We start from the raw sequence: 15,982 nt of genomic DNA, 5'->3' as shown, positions 1-15,982 counted from the left end.
TACTTTTCTGAGCTTTCAGACATGCACTGGAGCCCTTCCTGAGGGAACTTCTCTCTGTCAGAATGTGTGCTTTGGGCTATTCTATTTTATAGTGAACCTCTGGTCCTGGTGACCAACACAGATTGAATCTTACATACATAATACTCTCTCCTATTATCCCCGTAACAACAACCCTGTGAGGTGTGTTGGATTGAGAGTGAACGACTGGCCCAGTATCACCCAGCTAGCTGTCATGCCTACAGTGGGACTACAAATCACTGGATATTACTGGGCATTGTTTACAAGCAAGCTTTCAGAACAGAGAGGAGCTGAAGACCCTTAAATGTTTCCCAAATCAACAAGTATGTTGGAGAAAGCAAAGCAATACCAATGTGGCATCTGCCTCAAATATTTTTCAAGGGAGGATTCCAACTAGTGGAAGTGACTCTGGTACCCAGTAAACCTTGTCAGCTCTTGCATTAATGAGTTCTCATGTCGGAGATAAAGACAACAAAAGAATTAATGTTTCAAAGAAGTTTCATCTTGAGTTCTAACGAAAGCAGGATGTGAGGCATGTTTCATACAAGCAGGGCTTTTTTTGTCATAGAACGCTCAGAATGGAGTTCCGGCACCTTTTTTGGATGGAACCTTATAGGGTAGGCAAGGCGGGTTGTATGACATGTGTGAGTTCCGGCACCTTTTTCTTTTACAAAAAAAGCACTGCATACAAGAATGCCTGAGCTTACAATAATCTCCATTAAGAAAAATCCTAAGTAATATTATATGACACCTTAAAATGTTAACGCATCTATTCTGTTTAAACGCCGATATGTGTCGGATGGATAAAAATTTATCCAATCGTCTACTACTCTATGCATTCCTATTTAGGAAGCAGTCTTTGGACTCATGGAAAGTAGTAACCAGATGGGCTAGACTAGAATGTGTTTAGGTTTCTCTGATTGGACACTTTCCAACGAGATCTGATTGGACAACTTTTGACATCCTTTGGGTCGATTGGTGAAGACGACCAGGCGTTTTTACAGGTTAGCGAGAGAGAGAGAGAGAGAGAGAGAGAGAGAGAGGGGCGGAGTAGGAGTAGACTAGTCTCGTTCGGAGTTCTCACTCTGGTCCGACCCCAGACTATATTAAGTTCCTGGCACGGCGTCCTTTCGTTGTTATCCAGGTGGTGGTCTGGTTGCGAAGATGTCTGGTCGCGGGAAAGGAGGGAAAGGCTTAGGGAAGGGAGGCGCTAAGAGGCACCGTAAGGTCCTTCGCGACAACATTCAGGGCATCACGAAGCCCGCCATTCGCCGCTTGGCTCGCCGTGGGGGAGTGAAACGTATCTCCGGGCTCATCTACGAAGAGACCCGAGGCGTCTTAAAGGTCTTCTTGGAGAACGTTATCCGGGATGCGGTTACCTACACCGAACATGCCAAGAGAAAGACGGTGACTGCCATGGACGTCGTTTATGCTTTGAAACGCCAGGGCCGCACCTTGTATGGTTTTGGTGGCTAGGAAGCTACATTTCCACTGCTGACCAAGCAACCCAAAGGCCCTTTTCAGGGCCACCCACGCAGTCAATTTAAAGAGCTGTTTTCATTTGGCCAAAAAAACAAACAAACCCAAAACCCAGCGTTAACTAGTATAAACTTATTCTGATCGACAATGTTAGTAAATAATTAACTGAGCAAATGAAGCTGCTTTTATTTCGCATCGAGTCCTTGACGTTTGTGAAAACGGGCTGATTAAGGTTTTATTATTTTTAAAAGTGTATTTTCAAGGCTTTCTCGCATGTTTTTGTCTTTTCCGGAAAGACTGATTTGGTTCTCTCTCATGGGAGACGTGAAATGGCGAACCTTTCGCCATCTTTTTATCACGTTTATCGGGGGACAAAAGAGGGGGGGGGAGATGTAAATTAATGACGCGCCTACAAAGAGTCAGTACTGCAGCGCGGCAAATTCAGATCTTGTTCATTGAATCGTAGATTATGTGAGAAATTTGACACGAGATGGCAGCAGAGGACAAGGATTACCGATTGCCCCTCCCCCCCCAAAAAAGCCCCTCATGAAACGACATGAAAAGACTTACAATATACTCCACAACTGATCGAACGCTTGATAGTGGAGAAACTCTGATCTCTAGGTACATTTCCATCCTTCCGAGATCAGTAAAATGAGGACCCAGATTGTTGGGGGCATACTCCGACTCTAAATTACTTGGAGATACATGAGTCTAAGTGCTATTGCTATTGCTGTATTAGAATATCTCCAGGGAATAGATATGGCTTGGAATAATAAGTATTCAAGTGCAAATACTCATTTATATCCTCAATTGCCACCAGTGATTGAGTTTTCCGTTCGCTTCTGGTATTCTGCATTTTTGAAGCTAACCATCTGGATTTTTTGCACAGGGGAAAAAAATAATAAATTTGCCTATTTCAAAGAACTTTTTCTCTTCAAGGGAAAAAAAGGTGAGGGCAGGAAAAATAAAGCAAGGGACTCCTTTTTTCTCTCACAATTAGTTTCAGAGGGGTTAAGGTTAGGGTTCTTCACACAAGCGGTTAATAGTAGAGCTTACTTATCCCACCAAAGCACTAAGATACCTTGTGGATTCAAAGGCTGCAGCATAACATCTACAGTCAAGATAAGATCCTTGATTCAGAAACACATCAAATAAAATGAAGGCAGGAGGGTCCCTTGTCCTCAAAATGGGCTCCATTGCTGAAATTGTCCTGCTTCTAGCATCACTTTTCCACATGAACACTTAAATGTAGGTGGTGTCTGTTATTGTTATCTTTTAGATAATAATGCAGATGATTTAAACTTAAATGCTCTGTCCAAAGTTTTTTTTTAGTAACACAAATGTTCTCCAAATTGGCAAAATAATATAGGTAGTCTTCGATTTACAACCATTTGTTTAGTGACCGTTTGCAGTTATGGCACCCAAAAAAGTGACATGACAAATTTTAGATAAGATAAGCTTTATTGTCATTTTTTTTACTGTGGGCACAACGGCACACATCAAAAATGAAATTTAGTTGCCCTCTCTCAAAGTGGAACACATACATGACACACATCTAAACATACTATATACAACATATATACGGGAGAAGGGCGGTATATAAGTCTAAATAATAAATAATAAATAAATAAACATATGTATAGACCCACACCCCTACATATACATAACAAATAAATATTAAATTCTGTCCATCTTGAATATAGTATGTATGGTAGTTGCAGTGTCCCAGGGTCATGTGATCACCTTTTGTGACCTAACAAGCAAAATCAATGGGGAAGCCAGAATCACTTAACAACCATGTTACTAATTTAGTTACAGTGATTCATTTAACAACGGTGGCAGAAAAAGTTGTAAAATGAGGACAAACTAACTTAACTGTCTTTCTTAGCAAGATAAATTTTAGGCTCAATTGTGGTTGTAAGTTGAGGAGTAACTGTATGGCATAACCATAACCAATACAGAAGAATATTTGTAGCTCAGGGTTGAAACGAAGGGTCCTTGGTGCATTCTAAGCTTGGCTATTTATTTTCTTGCAGATGTTACATTATCCAATCTAGGTAACATCCTCAGCGACTAGTCATTTGCATGAAGAGTGAAAATGGTGAACATGTGAATAGGTATACATACACAAAGCATGAGGACACAATGAAAGATAAAGAGGGTTGGGAAACCAAGGACAAAATCATGTCCAGAACCACAAAGAGAAATCAAACCGAAAGAAAAAGTCTCATCTGAACTGAGATCAATTGCTATTAAAATTTGGGCAGGTCAATGCATTGATCATTTATATCAGCACTGAAAAAGATATAGTTCCTTTTCTACACGGGTCTATTTTTTCCATGTTCCTTATAGTGATGTGGGCTTAAATCACATGTTTTATAATGTGCAGGCAGTCAGAAATATGATTAGGTGCCCCCTTTTGAATGGCAAATATGAGCATTTGGCATTCACTCAAGTGGAATCCTGTGATAGTTCAGTAGATTTAATATTAGGATGATGTGACCTAATACCAGCTAAAGCTCCAGAAATAAAGGAAAGAAGAAAAGTGGTACAATGAGAATGTGCTTGGCTCAATTATTTAGAAATATTTGATGACACTCATGCATCCTTCATACTTGTTTTGGATTTTAGAATTGCACTTTGCATACAGTGTCCAGTTTGGGACACCAATATGAAACTATTTGGAATATATTCAGACAAGGGCACCAGGAAAGATTAGGAGACCAGGAAATAGATCCTTTAAGCAGAGGTCGGTTGGATGGGGTTTATATACCATTTTAAAAGGACAATAATGATGAAGGATGGGATGTAACATTTCCAAGCAATTACAGAACCACAGGTAAAGTTGACAGAATTTGTTCTTCATAATTTCAGAGGGTAGAATGAAGAATAAGCAAGGAGGTTCAATTCATGGCATAAATGATCAATTACTATCCTAATATTCTATTATTATTATTCTACTTTTAGCGATTGGATATTATGTTGCTGCTACTACTTTTCTGAATAGTGACATACTTTGAATAAAATACATAGACGGAGTGTTTATTAAACACCAGCGATAGTTTTCTCCATTTTATGCCACTGGAATTTTATAGGAATCAATATACACTTATCCAGGGGCCATCCACAACATATTCTTCAGGTCATCGTTCATTCCGCCAAATTTTGGATTTAAAGTTAGGATTTCCCCCCCCCCCCATTAAACAACAGCAGGGAGAATGAGAAATGCAGGAAAGGAGCCATTTAAAGACCTTAAACCTTTTGAAGCTGCCCCGAGCCACTCACTCCTTGCCAGAAACGATGCTCGACGGCGTCCGACAGACAAGCAAACTTCTGCGGCCGGTCCGAGGAACCGGACATTCGGGGCGATCGACGCTGTCAAAGAAAGAAAGAAGGAAGGAAGGCAAAAACCGGCTTTTTTCCTGGGAAGAATAAAAGTAAAAGTCCCCAATCGGAAGCGTTTTCCCAGCGAAGTCGCCTCACTCCGACTCCAAAGCGAATGAATGAATGTGTTACTTGGGACAATTCAAGCGGCTTCTCCAGCCGAGCGGCCGTCCGGGGAGAGGCGCTTTCCTCCCCACGCCGCCCCGGAGTCCCCCGAGAGCGGCCCGGCCCCCTTCCCCAGCCCCGCACTCCCGAGACGAGGCCGGAATTTACGCCAAAACACCCAACATCTCCTGGCCGGAGACGCGCCGAGCCGAGAGCCGCTCGGCTTCCGCCCGCTTTTCTCCCGCCCGCCGCCTGGCCTCGGCCGAGCGCCGCCCCCGAGCGAAAGGCCGGCTCCCCCCGCCCCGTTTCCCCCGGCCCCGGGCGCGCCCCGCCGCCCCGCCGCCACTCGGGGGAGGCTTTTGGGGCCCCCAAGAAACACAAAGTGGCCGCCGGCGGAGCCGCGTCTGGCTGGCGGAGAGCGGCGCCCGCCAACGCACCAATCAGGGCGCAGCTCCGCCCCTATAAATAGCAGGCAGCTCCGGCGCTGCGGGTCAGACTTTACTTTTCGGCTGCCGGAGACTCTGCGTCCGCCGCCCGCCCGCCCGTCGACGCAAGGAAGCCGAGAGGCCCCGAGGAGAGCATGTCCGAGACGGCGCCCGAAGCCCCCGCGGCCGCTGCGCCCGCAGCCAAGGCGCCGGCCAAGAAGGCCAAGAAGCCCGCGGGCGCCGCCGCCAAGCCGCGCAAGGCTTCCGGGCCCAGCGTCACCGAGCTGCTGACCAAGGCGGTGGCCGCCTCGAAGGAGCGCAACGGGGTGTCCCTGGCGGCGCTGAAGAAGGCCCTGGCGGCGGCCGGCTACGACGTGGAGAAGAACAACAGCCGCATCAAGCTGGGCCTGAAGAGCCTGGTGGGCAAAGGCACGCTGGTGCAGACCAAGGGCACGGGCGCCTCGGGCTCCTTCAAGCTCAACAAGAAGCAGCAGGAAGGCAAGGACAAGGCGGCCAAGAAGAAGCCGGCCGTCAAGAGCAAGAAGCCCGCCGCCAAGAAGCCGGCCGCCGCCGCCGCCAAGAAGGCGCTCAAGAAGCCCGCCGCCAAGAAGAGCCCCAAGAAGGCCGTCAAGAAGTCGGCCGTGGGACCCAAGAAGGCGGCCAAGAAGGCCAAGCCCGCCAAACCCAAAAAGGCGGCCAAAAGCCCCGCCAAAACCAAGGCGGTGAAGGCGAAGGCAAAGGCCGCCAAGCCCAAGACTCCCAAAGCGAAGGTGGCCAAGCCCAAGAAGGGGGCGGCCAAGAAGAAGTGAAGCGGCTTCTTTGACTTTCGATCCCAAAGGCTCTTTTAAGAGCCACCCACTTTTTCTATTGGAAAGAGCTGACCTCATTCGAATCCAGGCGATCGCTGTGCATTTCCCGAAGTGTTAGGAACTCGCCAACGGCACCTTGTTCGCTAAACGTTGGATAGGGAATGCGCAAATAATTTTTTAGGTAGCGCCATGTTCGCCCGCAAAACCAGAGTGAGCGCGCTGCATTTCGTTCTTATCGCGACTACTGTTGCCCGGATATTCCTCCCTAATTTATGCGTAATCTTGTTTTATATATTCCCCCACGATAGCGGAGAAAGGAGGAGAAAAAATGCCCAGATAAGGATTAAAATGAATGAATGCAGATGTGCAGAATTATTGCAACCTTTGCAATTCCTGAAAATTGCTGATTGGTTGAGAAAGCTATGGTTCATTAAAAAAAAATAACCCAGGCTTCACAGGGATTGGGTGGTGACTTCATTTTTAACCAATCAGGGCTGACGCAGGCCCTGCGCATAGTGACGATCTAATTGCATTTCTGCTTTCCCCGCTATTTCGTTACGATGTAACGAAGGCATGTGAAAGTGATCGGTGTTGCTCTTATGGTGTATCCCAATTTTCCGGAAACATCATGAGACAATGTTATCCAAAATGCCGCAATCATGTCTAAGAGAAACCATTTGAGGCTTCCTTAAGTCTAGGGAAGAAAAAAAAATGCATAAGTAAACATTACCGAAGAATTGTTTCATAAAATAAACATTTTTTTTAACCAAGGATGCTTGAGGCACCGTTGGCCATCATGCCGAAATCATATGTTGCAATCGAGTACTGAAAGCAAAAAGAAATACAAGACACTAAATAAACACCTCTGCGAAAACGCTTTTAGAAATTTCCTTGATAAACGGCTTTGTTGCAATTCACAAATCGCAACTCCCAATTTCCCGAGGTGCATTCAATTTCAAAACGTTTTTGTAACTTTTTTTTTTAAAAAAAGTTCTGCAGCCGCTTGTCTATTAAGTTACAGTGCTTAGTAAGCATAAAAAGAAAAGTTGCGATTTTGTAGCACATTTCTTTATAAACGAACAACCTGATTGGTCACTTTCCAGTTCCTGGTTGATTTATTGATGGAAAAGCCCGCCTCTTAGAATTCTTTATACTTTAAGGGAGGAGGGGCCGAAAGGGGTGTACGCCTCTCTTCAAGTTCTCACTCAGGTCGGGTAAAGGGCTATATAAACGTTGGTCTCGCAGTCGCTCATCGTATTTTTGTCTGCTTCAGCCAGAGGTTAGTGGTGGCCGTTTTTTCGTCATGTCTGGTCGTGGAAAAGGCGGGAAGGGTCTCGGGAAAGGAGGCGCCAAGAGGCATCGGAAAGTGCTCCGCGATAACATCCAAGGCATCACTAAGCCTGCTATACGCCGTCTGGCTCGCCGTGGAGGTGTGAAACGTATTTCGGGCTTGATTTACGAAGAGACTCGCGGTGTACTGAAGGTCTTTTTGGAGAACGTTATTCGGGATGCCGTGACCTACACCGAACACGCGAAGCGCAAGACCGTAACCGCTATGGATGTTGTTTATGCCTTGAAACGCCAAGGTCGTACTCTGTACGGCTTTGGTGGATAAGTTTGTAGAATTCATCTTTTATTTGTTGACCTAAAAGGCCCTTATCAGGGCCACCCACGCATTCCTAAAAAGAGCTCCGTTCGCTTGTGAATGAATACAAGTGTAAGTGTTGGAATGTGTTCGCTTGTGGGTGTAAATTATATGTTAAAGTATTGGAAGGAACACTAGAGAGAGAAGTCTGGTGTTGGGGAAACACCTTCAGTAAAACATTGTAACTTTAAATTGATAACAAGCTCTTTGAAAGAAAGTGGCACCATGTGAAACTGTTAAAAATGTAAATGTTTGGTCCATTCATGTATCTCGTTTAAGAACACAAAGTAGCTCCTTTAAAAATTAACCCGTTCCTCCAGGAAACGAATAACAAAAAGCTTTTATCAAGAGTTCTCTGCTGCCCTGCAACTGAAGAAGAGACGTGAATGCCCAGATTTTTTTTGGGGGGGTGGCTGTTTATGCTGGTTCTCATTTCACGTTATCTTTTCAATAGCCTCTTCCCCGCTATTTCTGACATTAAAAGTAATTGCTCTCATATTTTCTAGCATATTTTCTCCTGTCCCACCCACCCCCTCCCCTTGACACTGCTAATAGAGCAAAAATGGAAGGATCTGTTGAACACGTTGGGGTGTTCTGCTAGTCGCAATGCAATTGTGGGATGTTTCAATCATGAAGGCTCACAATTTCTATTGTTCTTTCTCCCACTTTTTGATTATGAATCCCAAGGTTAAGGTAAGCTTGATGGGAAACCTGCTGCCTAAAGTGGCCGAAAGGTTTTATAAATGAGCAGTATTCACCTCACCTATCAACTCAGGATTTGATTAACCATGATTTACCAAATAAATTATAATTTTATGAGCTGGTACAATATGCTTTTAATTAACTGAGCTACTTTCCATAATTAACACATCTGTGTTGGAGATCCTATGCGTAGGCTAATAATGGTAGTCAAATTTACAAAAAATACATTTTAGCCTAGCAACTCCAGGATCACATGCAACTCATTTTGGGTTAATAAGGTAAATTAAACCTGGCTACTTTGTGCAAAAAGTTTTAAATAACTTGGTAATTAAGCAGCTTAAGCTGCTTCACATAGAATTCTGGTTTATGCTTTTATAGAATCCTGGAATGCCAGTAAAAATTTTCAGAAATTACACCCACATGAAGAAAAACATGAGTGAGAAGGAGAGCTTATATGCATACAGTGTCATACTCCGGAGCTCAGCGGAACCAGGCTTTGTTAGAATTCGAATTGGATACCACCAGGTAATTCCAGAATTGTAGAGAATAAAGGGTTAGATTAGGAAGTTGAAAACATGCTTTGGAAGATGGAAAACCACATTCATCCTGCCAAGAATTTTTTTTAATCCTCCCTTTTTATTTTAGAAGTACAGGTAGTCCTCAACTTGCAATCATTCATTTAGTGACCATTTGAAGTTACAGTAGCGCTGAAAAAAAGTGACCAGTTTTCACATTTATGACCGTTGCAGCATCCCCACGGTCACATCATCAAAACTTGGACGCTTGGCAACTGGTTCCTATGGATGAGGGTTGCAGTGCCTCTGGGTCACCTGCTCACCTTTTCTTGACCTTCTGACAAGCAAAGTTAATGGGGAAGCCAGATTCACTAAACCTTTTTTACAAACTTAACAACTGTGACAAAGAAAGGTCATAAAGTGGGGGCACAACTTTGTTGACATCTGTCTCACTTAGCAACAGAAATTCCAGATTCAATTGTAGTCATAAGTCAAGCACTATCTGTAACTCAAGGCAATGAATATGCATAACACTCCTTCCTCCTCCTTCTCCTTTCTCCACAACAACAAACTTGTGAGGTGGATTGGGTTGAGAGGGAGTGAATGGCCCAAAGTCACCCAGCTGGTTTTCATGTCTAAGGCGGGACTAGAAGTCCCAGCCTCCTAGTTTCTAGGCCAGTACCTTAACCATTACACCAAACTATATCCATGATTTAAGTACATCTTTCTAGTGGGATGCGGTGGCTCAGTGAGTTAGGACACTGAGCTTGTCGATCAGAAGGTCGGCAGTTTGGCGGGTCGAATCCCAGTGCCGCGTAGCAGAGTGAGCGCCTGTTACTCGTCCCAGCTTCTGCCAACCTAGCAGTTCGAAAGCACGTAAAAATGCAAGTAGAAAAATAGGGACCACTACGGTGGGAAGGTAACAGCGTTTCGTGCGCCTTTGGCATCTAGTCATGCCAGCCACATGACCACGGAGACGTTCTTGGACAAGCGTTGGCTCTTCGGCTTTAAAGCGGGGGAACCTTTACCTTTACCTTCCCTTTCTATTAAACAGAATTCACTTCTATATTAGTATGGGTGTCAAACAAATTTCTCAAAGTAGTAAGCTTGAGTTTCTTAAGGAATAGGTGAAGAATTACAAGCCCAAGAGACAGTTGATTAGTACAAAAATAGATGCCTTTTAAATTAAAACTGTCCCAGAACCCTTGCTTTGGGTATAGAACAGAGGTGTTTGCTGGGTATGATCCGAACAGTCATGGTATCAGTCAAAGCAAATGTAATTGAAGCTTAGCCTATTTTTTTATGTGTATTGCCATCTTGATTTCTTTTACCACGTCCTTTTATTGTGATTGGAACTCATGGAGGATGAAATCCCAAGTATCTTGAGGAAAGCAAAATAGTCCACCTCTTCAATCCTGGGTCAATCCTGGAAGATTTTTAAAAGGAAAAAAAAATCCATTCAATATTCTAAAAATGGACATTACTTTCAATCCGTTTGTGGGATGAAAGTTGCAAAAGATGATTACCAGTAATATTATTTTTCTTGCTCCCTTTCAATCATGTCTCCAGAGAAAATGAGGGGAAGCAAAGGAGAAAACCTCTACTAAACTGCACAAAAGGCAACTTAGTTGCAAGAATGAAGTAATACATACAAGGCATTGGCTTCCTTTGCTTTTTTTTTCACCCTTGCCTTACATTCTTGGAATTGTCTCACAAAAGAGCTGGAAAATAAATGCCTTTCTGAAGTAATCAGGGAAAAATATTTCAATAGACGTTTTAAAACCTTATTCGCAGTAGATTTAAAAACAAACAACAAACAGTTATCCCTTTATTCAGTTTTAAATTTTATAACAATGCATGTTCAATAGATAAATTATGAGAGGCTTGAGACCGTGTAGATTAAATTAGACTCGCCACATAATTATTTTTTTTAAAAAAATGGGCGCCAAAATCGTGCATAGCTTTGAATTCTATTTACTGTATTCTGATTGGACAGTTTAATTCCGTATTAGTCGTTCATTGGATAAAGGAACAATGAGGTTCGTTTTTTTAAAAAAAATCTCCCCCCCCTTGCTGTTTTCATTCTGGTCGGTCTCTGCGCAATATAAGCTGAGAGCCTCGCGCTCTGAACAGCATTTCTTTTCCTGCAAGCGAGGTGTCTCGTGTTCGAAAAGAAACATGTCTGGACGTGGAAAAGGCGGAAAAGGTCTCGGAAAGGGGGGCGCGAAGAGACATCGGAAAGTGCTCCGCGATAACATCCAAGGCATTACCAAGCCTGCTATTCGTCGTTTGGCTCGCCGTGGGGGAGTAAAGCGTATTTCTGGCTTGATTTATGAAGAAACTCGGGGCGTACTGAAGGTTTTCCTGGAAAACGTTATTCGTGATGCCGTGACCTACACCGAGCATGCGAAACGAAAGACCGTGACTGCGATGGATGTCGTTTATGCCCTGAAACGCCAAGGTCGCACTCTCTACGGCTTCGGAGGCTAAAAAGTTGAATTAACAGTACAAAACTCAAAAGGTCCTTTTCAGGGCCGCCAAATCTTTCAGAAAAAGAGTTTGAGTTGTTTGTTGGCTTTGTAACCAGAAATTTTGGTATAAACATTTAAATCTTAATACAGTGGTGTGAGTGCTTGCTACCAATTTTCAGGAACTATGCCTGCAAGGTTTTTAAGATTTCCTGAAATAGGTTGCTATTTATTTTCCTCTTCAACGTAAAGAGTTGTGAGAACTGCTTGAGGCAGCATTCACGATTTCCAGCTTTGTACCCTGGAGTTTCAACCCATATATCAAATAGGCTCCTTACTATTGCTAACATGAAAATATTCATAGCATTGCAACATTTTAACTAAACAAATTGTAGATTTGTGTAAGTTACAAGACAAGCACCACAATGTCAAATAAGTGATATTTTGGAAAAGGATATTTCTAACTAGTATAATGGTCTTATATTCAAACATTCTGTTGGATTCAGTGGGAATTCATCTGGAATAAAAACTGCAGCCCTAATGCAGTGGGTCTAATTTGGAAAATGTTTTAAACGTCAGTACTGTCTCTTAAAGCTGAACAGTAACAATTCAAAGGATTTCTTTGCATTTTGTTAATTTATGTGGATTGAAGAGTTTGGGTTTTGCCTTCACTTGGATGACTGAAAATGGGGTGGGGGGGAAGTAGTCCCAGTCTTTAAAATGTATGTTGGTGGACTAACACTACAAATAGATGCCAGTTCTGCTCCAGAACTAAGTAAATCATTCTCTTTGAGAATTACAGTATCGGCCTGAGTTTTTGTTATGGCTTTTTACTATCCCATTTTGATGAGTTTGGGAGAATATTAAAGCTTGTTTAAGCTTTTCTCTTACTGCAATTTGACTGGTGTAGGGCTCATACTTCTCTCCAGGACTAGATTCACCTTTAATTTCTATTTTTATCTGCTTGATTTGGACCAGTTTTGTAGCAAGGATTTAATAGTTAATTCTTTTAGTGCATTGTTTAAACCCTCACTGCAATAACCTCTTGCTTTCTAAAGAGCCATTTTGGTAATATTTAAATCTGTTATATAAATTGCTAATCGTTCCTCCACATAGCAGAAAAGGCAAAAAAGTCTGACCATCTTTGTCCAATTTCCACCAAATCTACCAGGATTGGAAGTGAAATTGAAATCCAACATATCTAAAAAGAACTAGACTGGGGAAATTGTGGGTGTGCTTGTACATGGAATGTTTTGTAATTTATGTTTGTAAACTTTTAAATATCCCTATTTTCTTAAATATCCCTATATTATCCCTGGGCCAAAATCAACCATGGAGTATTCAGGAACAATGCATCTTTTGCTGACATTTGCTGAGTACAAAGAAAGGAAGATTGCTAAAGAAGTTACCAATTTTGATTAGAAAATCAGTTGTGATTAGGAAATCAGACACGGTAATTTGGAGATGTGCTGCAATTAATAAACCTCTAATCTGACCCACTTCCCATGTTTTTGAATGCAATCCATATGGAGGAAAGAAATGTTTTAAGAAAATGGCATTAAATTGCAGTCTTAGCAGAAATAAAACTTTGTGTAATATACTGAGTTACTGTGCTTAGGATTTCACAATAGAAAGCAGAGAATACAGAATAATAGAGTTGGAAGGGACCTTGGATTTCAACTCACTGCTTGAGCAGACTTTTCCAGACATGTGGCTGTCCAATCTCTTCTTAAAAACCTCTAGTGATGGATTACTCACAATTTCTGAAAGAAAGTCATTCCTCTGTTTAATTGTTGTCACTGCAGGAGATTTCTCCTTAGTTCTAGGCTGGATCTCTTTTTGATAAGTTCCCATCTGTTACTTATTCATTTTATTTATTTTATTTTAATTCCATTTATATCCCGCCCTTCTCCGAAGACTCAGGGCGGCTTACAAGCTTAGCAGTAGCCTTCATTCTACTGGACAGACTACAAGATTTATTATTCCTGGTATGTTTGCATGGATGGAGACGTCATCTCTTAGTATCGATAAACGCGGGTGAGGGGGAGACAGGATGCTTCGAGTCAATTAAAATCACAGAAGAGCGATTGGCTGCGGAAGGGGGAAAAGAGACCAATCAGAGCTGTGCTGTTATTGTCCAATCACGGCAGAGCCCGGGAAATTCAAACAGGGTTAATGACTTCACTCTCAGCCAATAAAACGAAGGGACGCTGCCTATAAATACCCACCAGCTCAGCCGCCAAATTCATTCACCCGAACTTTTTAAGCGAGTGAGCTTTCCTTTTTTTGGGAGGATGGCCAGAACCAAGCAGACAGCTCGGAAGTCCACCGGTGGCAAAGCACCAAGGAAGCAGCTTGCTACTAAAGCAGCTCGCAAAAGCGCTCCCGCCACCGGAGGCGTGAAAAAACCTCACCGTTACCGTCCTGGCACTGTGGCTCTCCGAGAGATCCGGCGCTACCAAAAGTCCACCGAGCTGTTGATTCGTAAGCTCCCTTTTCAGCGCTTGGTGCGTGAAATTGCTCAGGACTTCAAGACCGACCTGCGTTTCCAGAGCTCTGCCGTGATGGCCCTTCAGGAGGCCAGCGAGGCTTATTTGGTGGGTCTATTTGAGGATACCAATCTCTGCGCCATCCACGCCAAGCGAGTCACCATCATGCCCAAAGACATCCAGTTGGCTCGCCGTATCCGCGGCGAGAGAGCCTAAATCTTTCACCTCAACTCGGAGGCTTCGTTATACCCCAAAGGCTCTTTTAAGAGCCACCTACGCGTTCACCTTAAAAGAGCCTGGTCATTTACGTAGTACAAGTCCCTGCAGCTGCTTTGGTACTATTACAGTGTCGCTTTAGGATACAGATAATTAATGGCGATATACACGGGGGACTATTCCATTTATATCCCGCCCTTCTCCGAAGACTCAGGGCGGCTTACAAGCTTAGCAGTAGCCTTCATTCTATGTATATGCCTGCTTATTAGGGCTTTCACACACACACACACACACACACACACACACACACACACACACACCCCCAAGCGGCATTATTACAAAGTCAGCTTAATTGCCCCCAACAATCTGGGTCCTCATTTTACCTACCTCGGAAGGATGGAAGGCCGAGTCAACCTTGCACTACCCTTGTGGCGCTCTCGTTGCCACCCCCCTCCCTCAGCCAACGGTCTGGGGGACAGTTAGGGCAGGGAAACCCTGAAAAGGAAACGGCTTATACGGTTCTACGAGGGAGGTGCTTGGCCGAGGTTTAGCATACATCGTGTGTGTGTGTGTTATATATACTGCTCAAGAAAATAAAGGGAAGACTTAAAACACCAAAATGCACTGTATTTAATAGTAGGTAGGATGTCTTATCTTGTGTTCCCTTTATTTTTTTTTTTAACAGTAATCAAATGAGGTCAGCCCTTTTCAATAGAAAAAGTGGGTGGCTCTTAAAAGAGCCTTTGGGATCGAAAGTCAAAAGAAGCGCCTCTACTTCTTCTTGGCCGCCCCCTTCTTGGGCTTGGCCACCTTCGCTTTGGGAGTCTTGGGTTTAGCCGCTTTCGTCTTGGCTTTGGCGGGACTCTTGGCTGCCTTCGTCGGCTTGACGGGCTTGGCCTTCTTGGGGCTCTTGGCCGCCTTCTTGGGTCCCACGGCCGACTTCTTGACGGCCTTCTTGGGGCTCTTCTTGGCGGCGGGCTTCTTGAGCGCCTTCTTGGCGGCGGCGGCGGCCGGCTTCTTGGCGGCGGGCTTCTTGCTCTTGACGGCCGGCTTCTTCTTGGCCGCCTTGTCCTTGCCTTCCTGCTGCTTCTTGTTGAGCTTGAAGGAGCCCGAGGCGCCCGTGCCCTTGGTCTGCACCAGCGTGCCTTTGCCCACCAGGCTCTTCAGGCCCAGCTTGATGCGGCTGTTGTTCTTCTCCACGTCGTAGCCGGCCGCCGCCAGGGCCTTCTTCAGCGCCGCCAGGGACACCCCGTTGCGCTCCTTCGAGGCGGCCACCGCCTTGGTCAGCAGCTCGGTGACGCTGGGCCCGGAAGCCTTGCGCGGCTTGGCGGCGGCGCCCGCGGGCTTCTTGGCCTTCTTGGCCGGCGCCTTGGCTGCGGGCGCAGCGGCCGCGGGGGCTTCGGGCGCCGTCTCGGACATGCTCTCCTCGGGGCCTCTCGGCTTCCTTGCGTCGACGGGCGGGCGGGCGGCGGACGCAGAGTCTCCGGCAGCCGAAAAGTAAAGTCTGACCCGCAGCGCCGGAGCTGCCTGCTATTTATAGGGGCGGAGCTGCGCCCTGATTGGTGCGTTGGCGGGCGCCGCTCTCCGCCAGCCAGACGCGGCTCCGCCGGCGGCCACTTTGTGTTTCTTGGGGGCCCCAAAAGCCTCCCCCGAGTGGCGGCGGGGCGGCGGGGCGCGCCCGGGGCCGGGGGAAACGGGGCGGGGGGAGCCGGCCTTTCGCTCGG

The 15,982-nt window shown here is 44.9% G+C and overlaps 6 protein-coding genes across 6 annotated transcripts; 5 read left to right on the top strand and 1 right to left on the bottom strand.

Annotated features, from left to right (window-relative positions):
• Positions 1–1,182: 1,182 nt before the first annotated feature.
• Positions 1,183–1,561, top strand: LOC308676901 (histone H4; the record flags this gene model as incomplete). The annotated part of the gene is made up of 1 exon (XM_081342962.1): positions 1,183–1,561. The coding sequence occupies one exon, from the start codon at positions 1,183–1,185 to the stop codon at positions 1,492–1,494; it is 312 nt and encodes a 103-aa protein (XP_081199088.1). The 3' UTR covers positions 1,495–1,561.
• Positions 1,562–5,516: 3,955 nt separating this feature from the next.
• Positions 5,517–6,223, top strand: LOC308678482 (histone H1.3-like; the record flags this gene model as incomplete). Its single annotated transcript, XM_081345693.1, has 1 exon — positions 5,517–6,223. Exon 1 carries the CDS (start codon positions 5,570–5,572, stop codon positions 6,221–6,223), a length of 654 nt encoding a protein of 217 aa, XP_081201819.1. The 5' UTR covers positions 5,517–5,569.
• Positions 6,224–7,512: 1,289 nt separating this feature from the next.
• On the top strand, positions 7,513–8,031 carry LOC308678320 (histone H4). Its single transcript, XM_081345432.1, has one exon. The coding sequence runs from the start codon at positions 7,527–7,529 to the stop codon at positions 7,836–7,838; it is 312 nt and encodes a 103-aa protein (XP_081201558.1). The 5' UTR covers positions 7,513–7,526; the 3' UTR covers positions 7,839–8,031.
• A 3,214-nt stretch (positions 8,032–11,245) lies between these two features.
• LOC308678284 (histone H4) lies at positions 11,246–12,148 on the top strand. Its single transcript, XM_081345388.1, has one exon. The coding sequence runs from the start codon at positions 11,264–11,266 to the stop codon at positions 11,573–11,575; it is 312 nt and encodes a 103-aa protein (XP_081201514.1). The 5' UTR covers positions 11,246–11,263; the 3' UTR covers positions 11,576–12,148.
• A 1,699-nt stretch (positions 12,149–13,847) lies between these two features.
• LOC308677899 (histone H3.2) lies at positions 13,848–14,258 on the top strand (the record flags this gene model as incomplete). Its single annotated transcript, XM_081344597.1, has 1 exon — positions 13,848–14,258. The coding sequence occupies one exon, from the start codon at positions 13,848–13,850 to the stop codon at positions 14,256–14,258; it is 411 nt and encodes a 136-aa protein (XP_081200723.1).
• Positions 14,259–15,009: 751 nt separating this feature from the next.
• On the bottom strand, positions 15,010–15,730 carry LOC308677474 (histone H1.3-like). Its single transcript, XM_081343918.1, has one exon. The coding sequence runs from the start codon at positions 15,675–15,677 to the stop codon at positions 15,030–15,032; it is 648 nt and encodes a 215-aa protein (XP_081200044.1). The 5' UTR covers positions 15,678–15,730; the 3' UTR covers positions 15,010–15,029.
• Positions 15,731–15,982: the final 252 nt, after the last annotated feature.

This window comes from Vipera berus (assembly GCF_964194415.1).
Source record: "Vipera berus genome assembly, chromosome: Z".
Taxonomy (NCBI): domain Eukaryota; kingdom Metazoa; phylum Chordata; class Lepidosauria; order Squamata; family Viperidae; genus Vipera; species Vipera berus.
The sequence above is the reverse complement of the archived record's forward strand: the minus strand, read 5'-3'. Positions and strand labels throughout refer to the sequence as shown.

Coding starts and splice junctions, on each gene's coding strand:
- LOC308678320 (XM_081345432.1), top strand. CDS start 7,527: ATGTCTGGTCGTGGAAAAGGCGGGAAGGGTCTCGGGAAAGGAGGCGCC.
- LOC308678284 (XM_081345388.1), top strand. CDS start 11,264: ATGTCTGGACGTGGAAAAGGCGGAAAAGGTCTCGGAAAGGGGGGCGCG.
- LOC308677474 (XM_081343918.1), bottom strand. CDS start 15,677: ATGTCCGAGACGGCGCCCGAAGCCCCCGCGGCCGCTGCGCCCGCAGCC.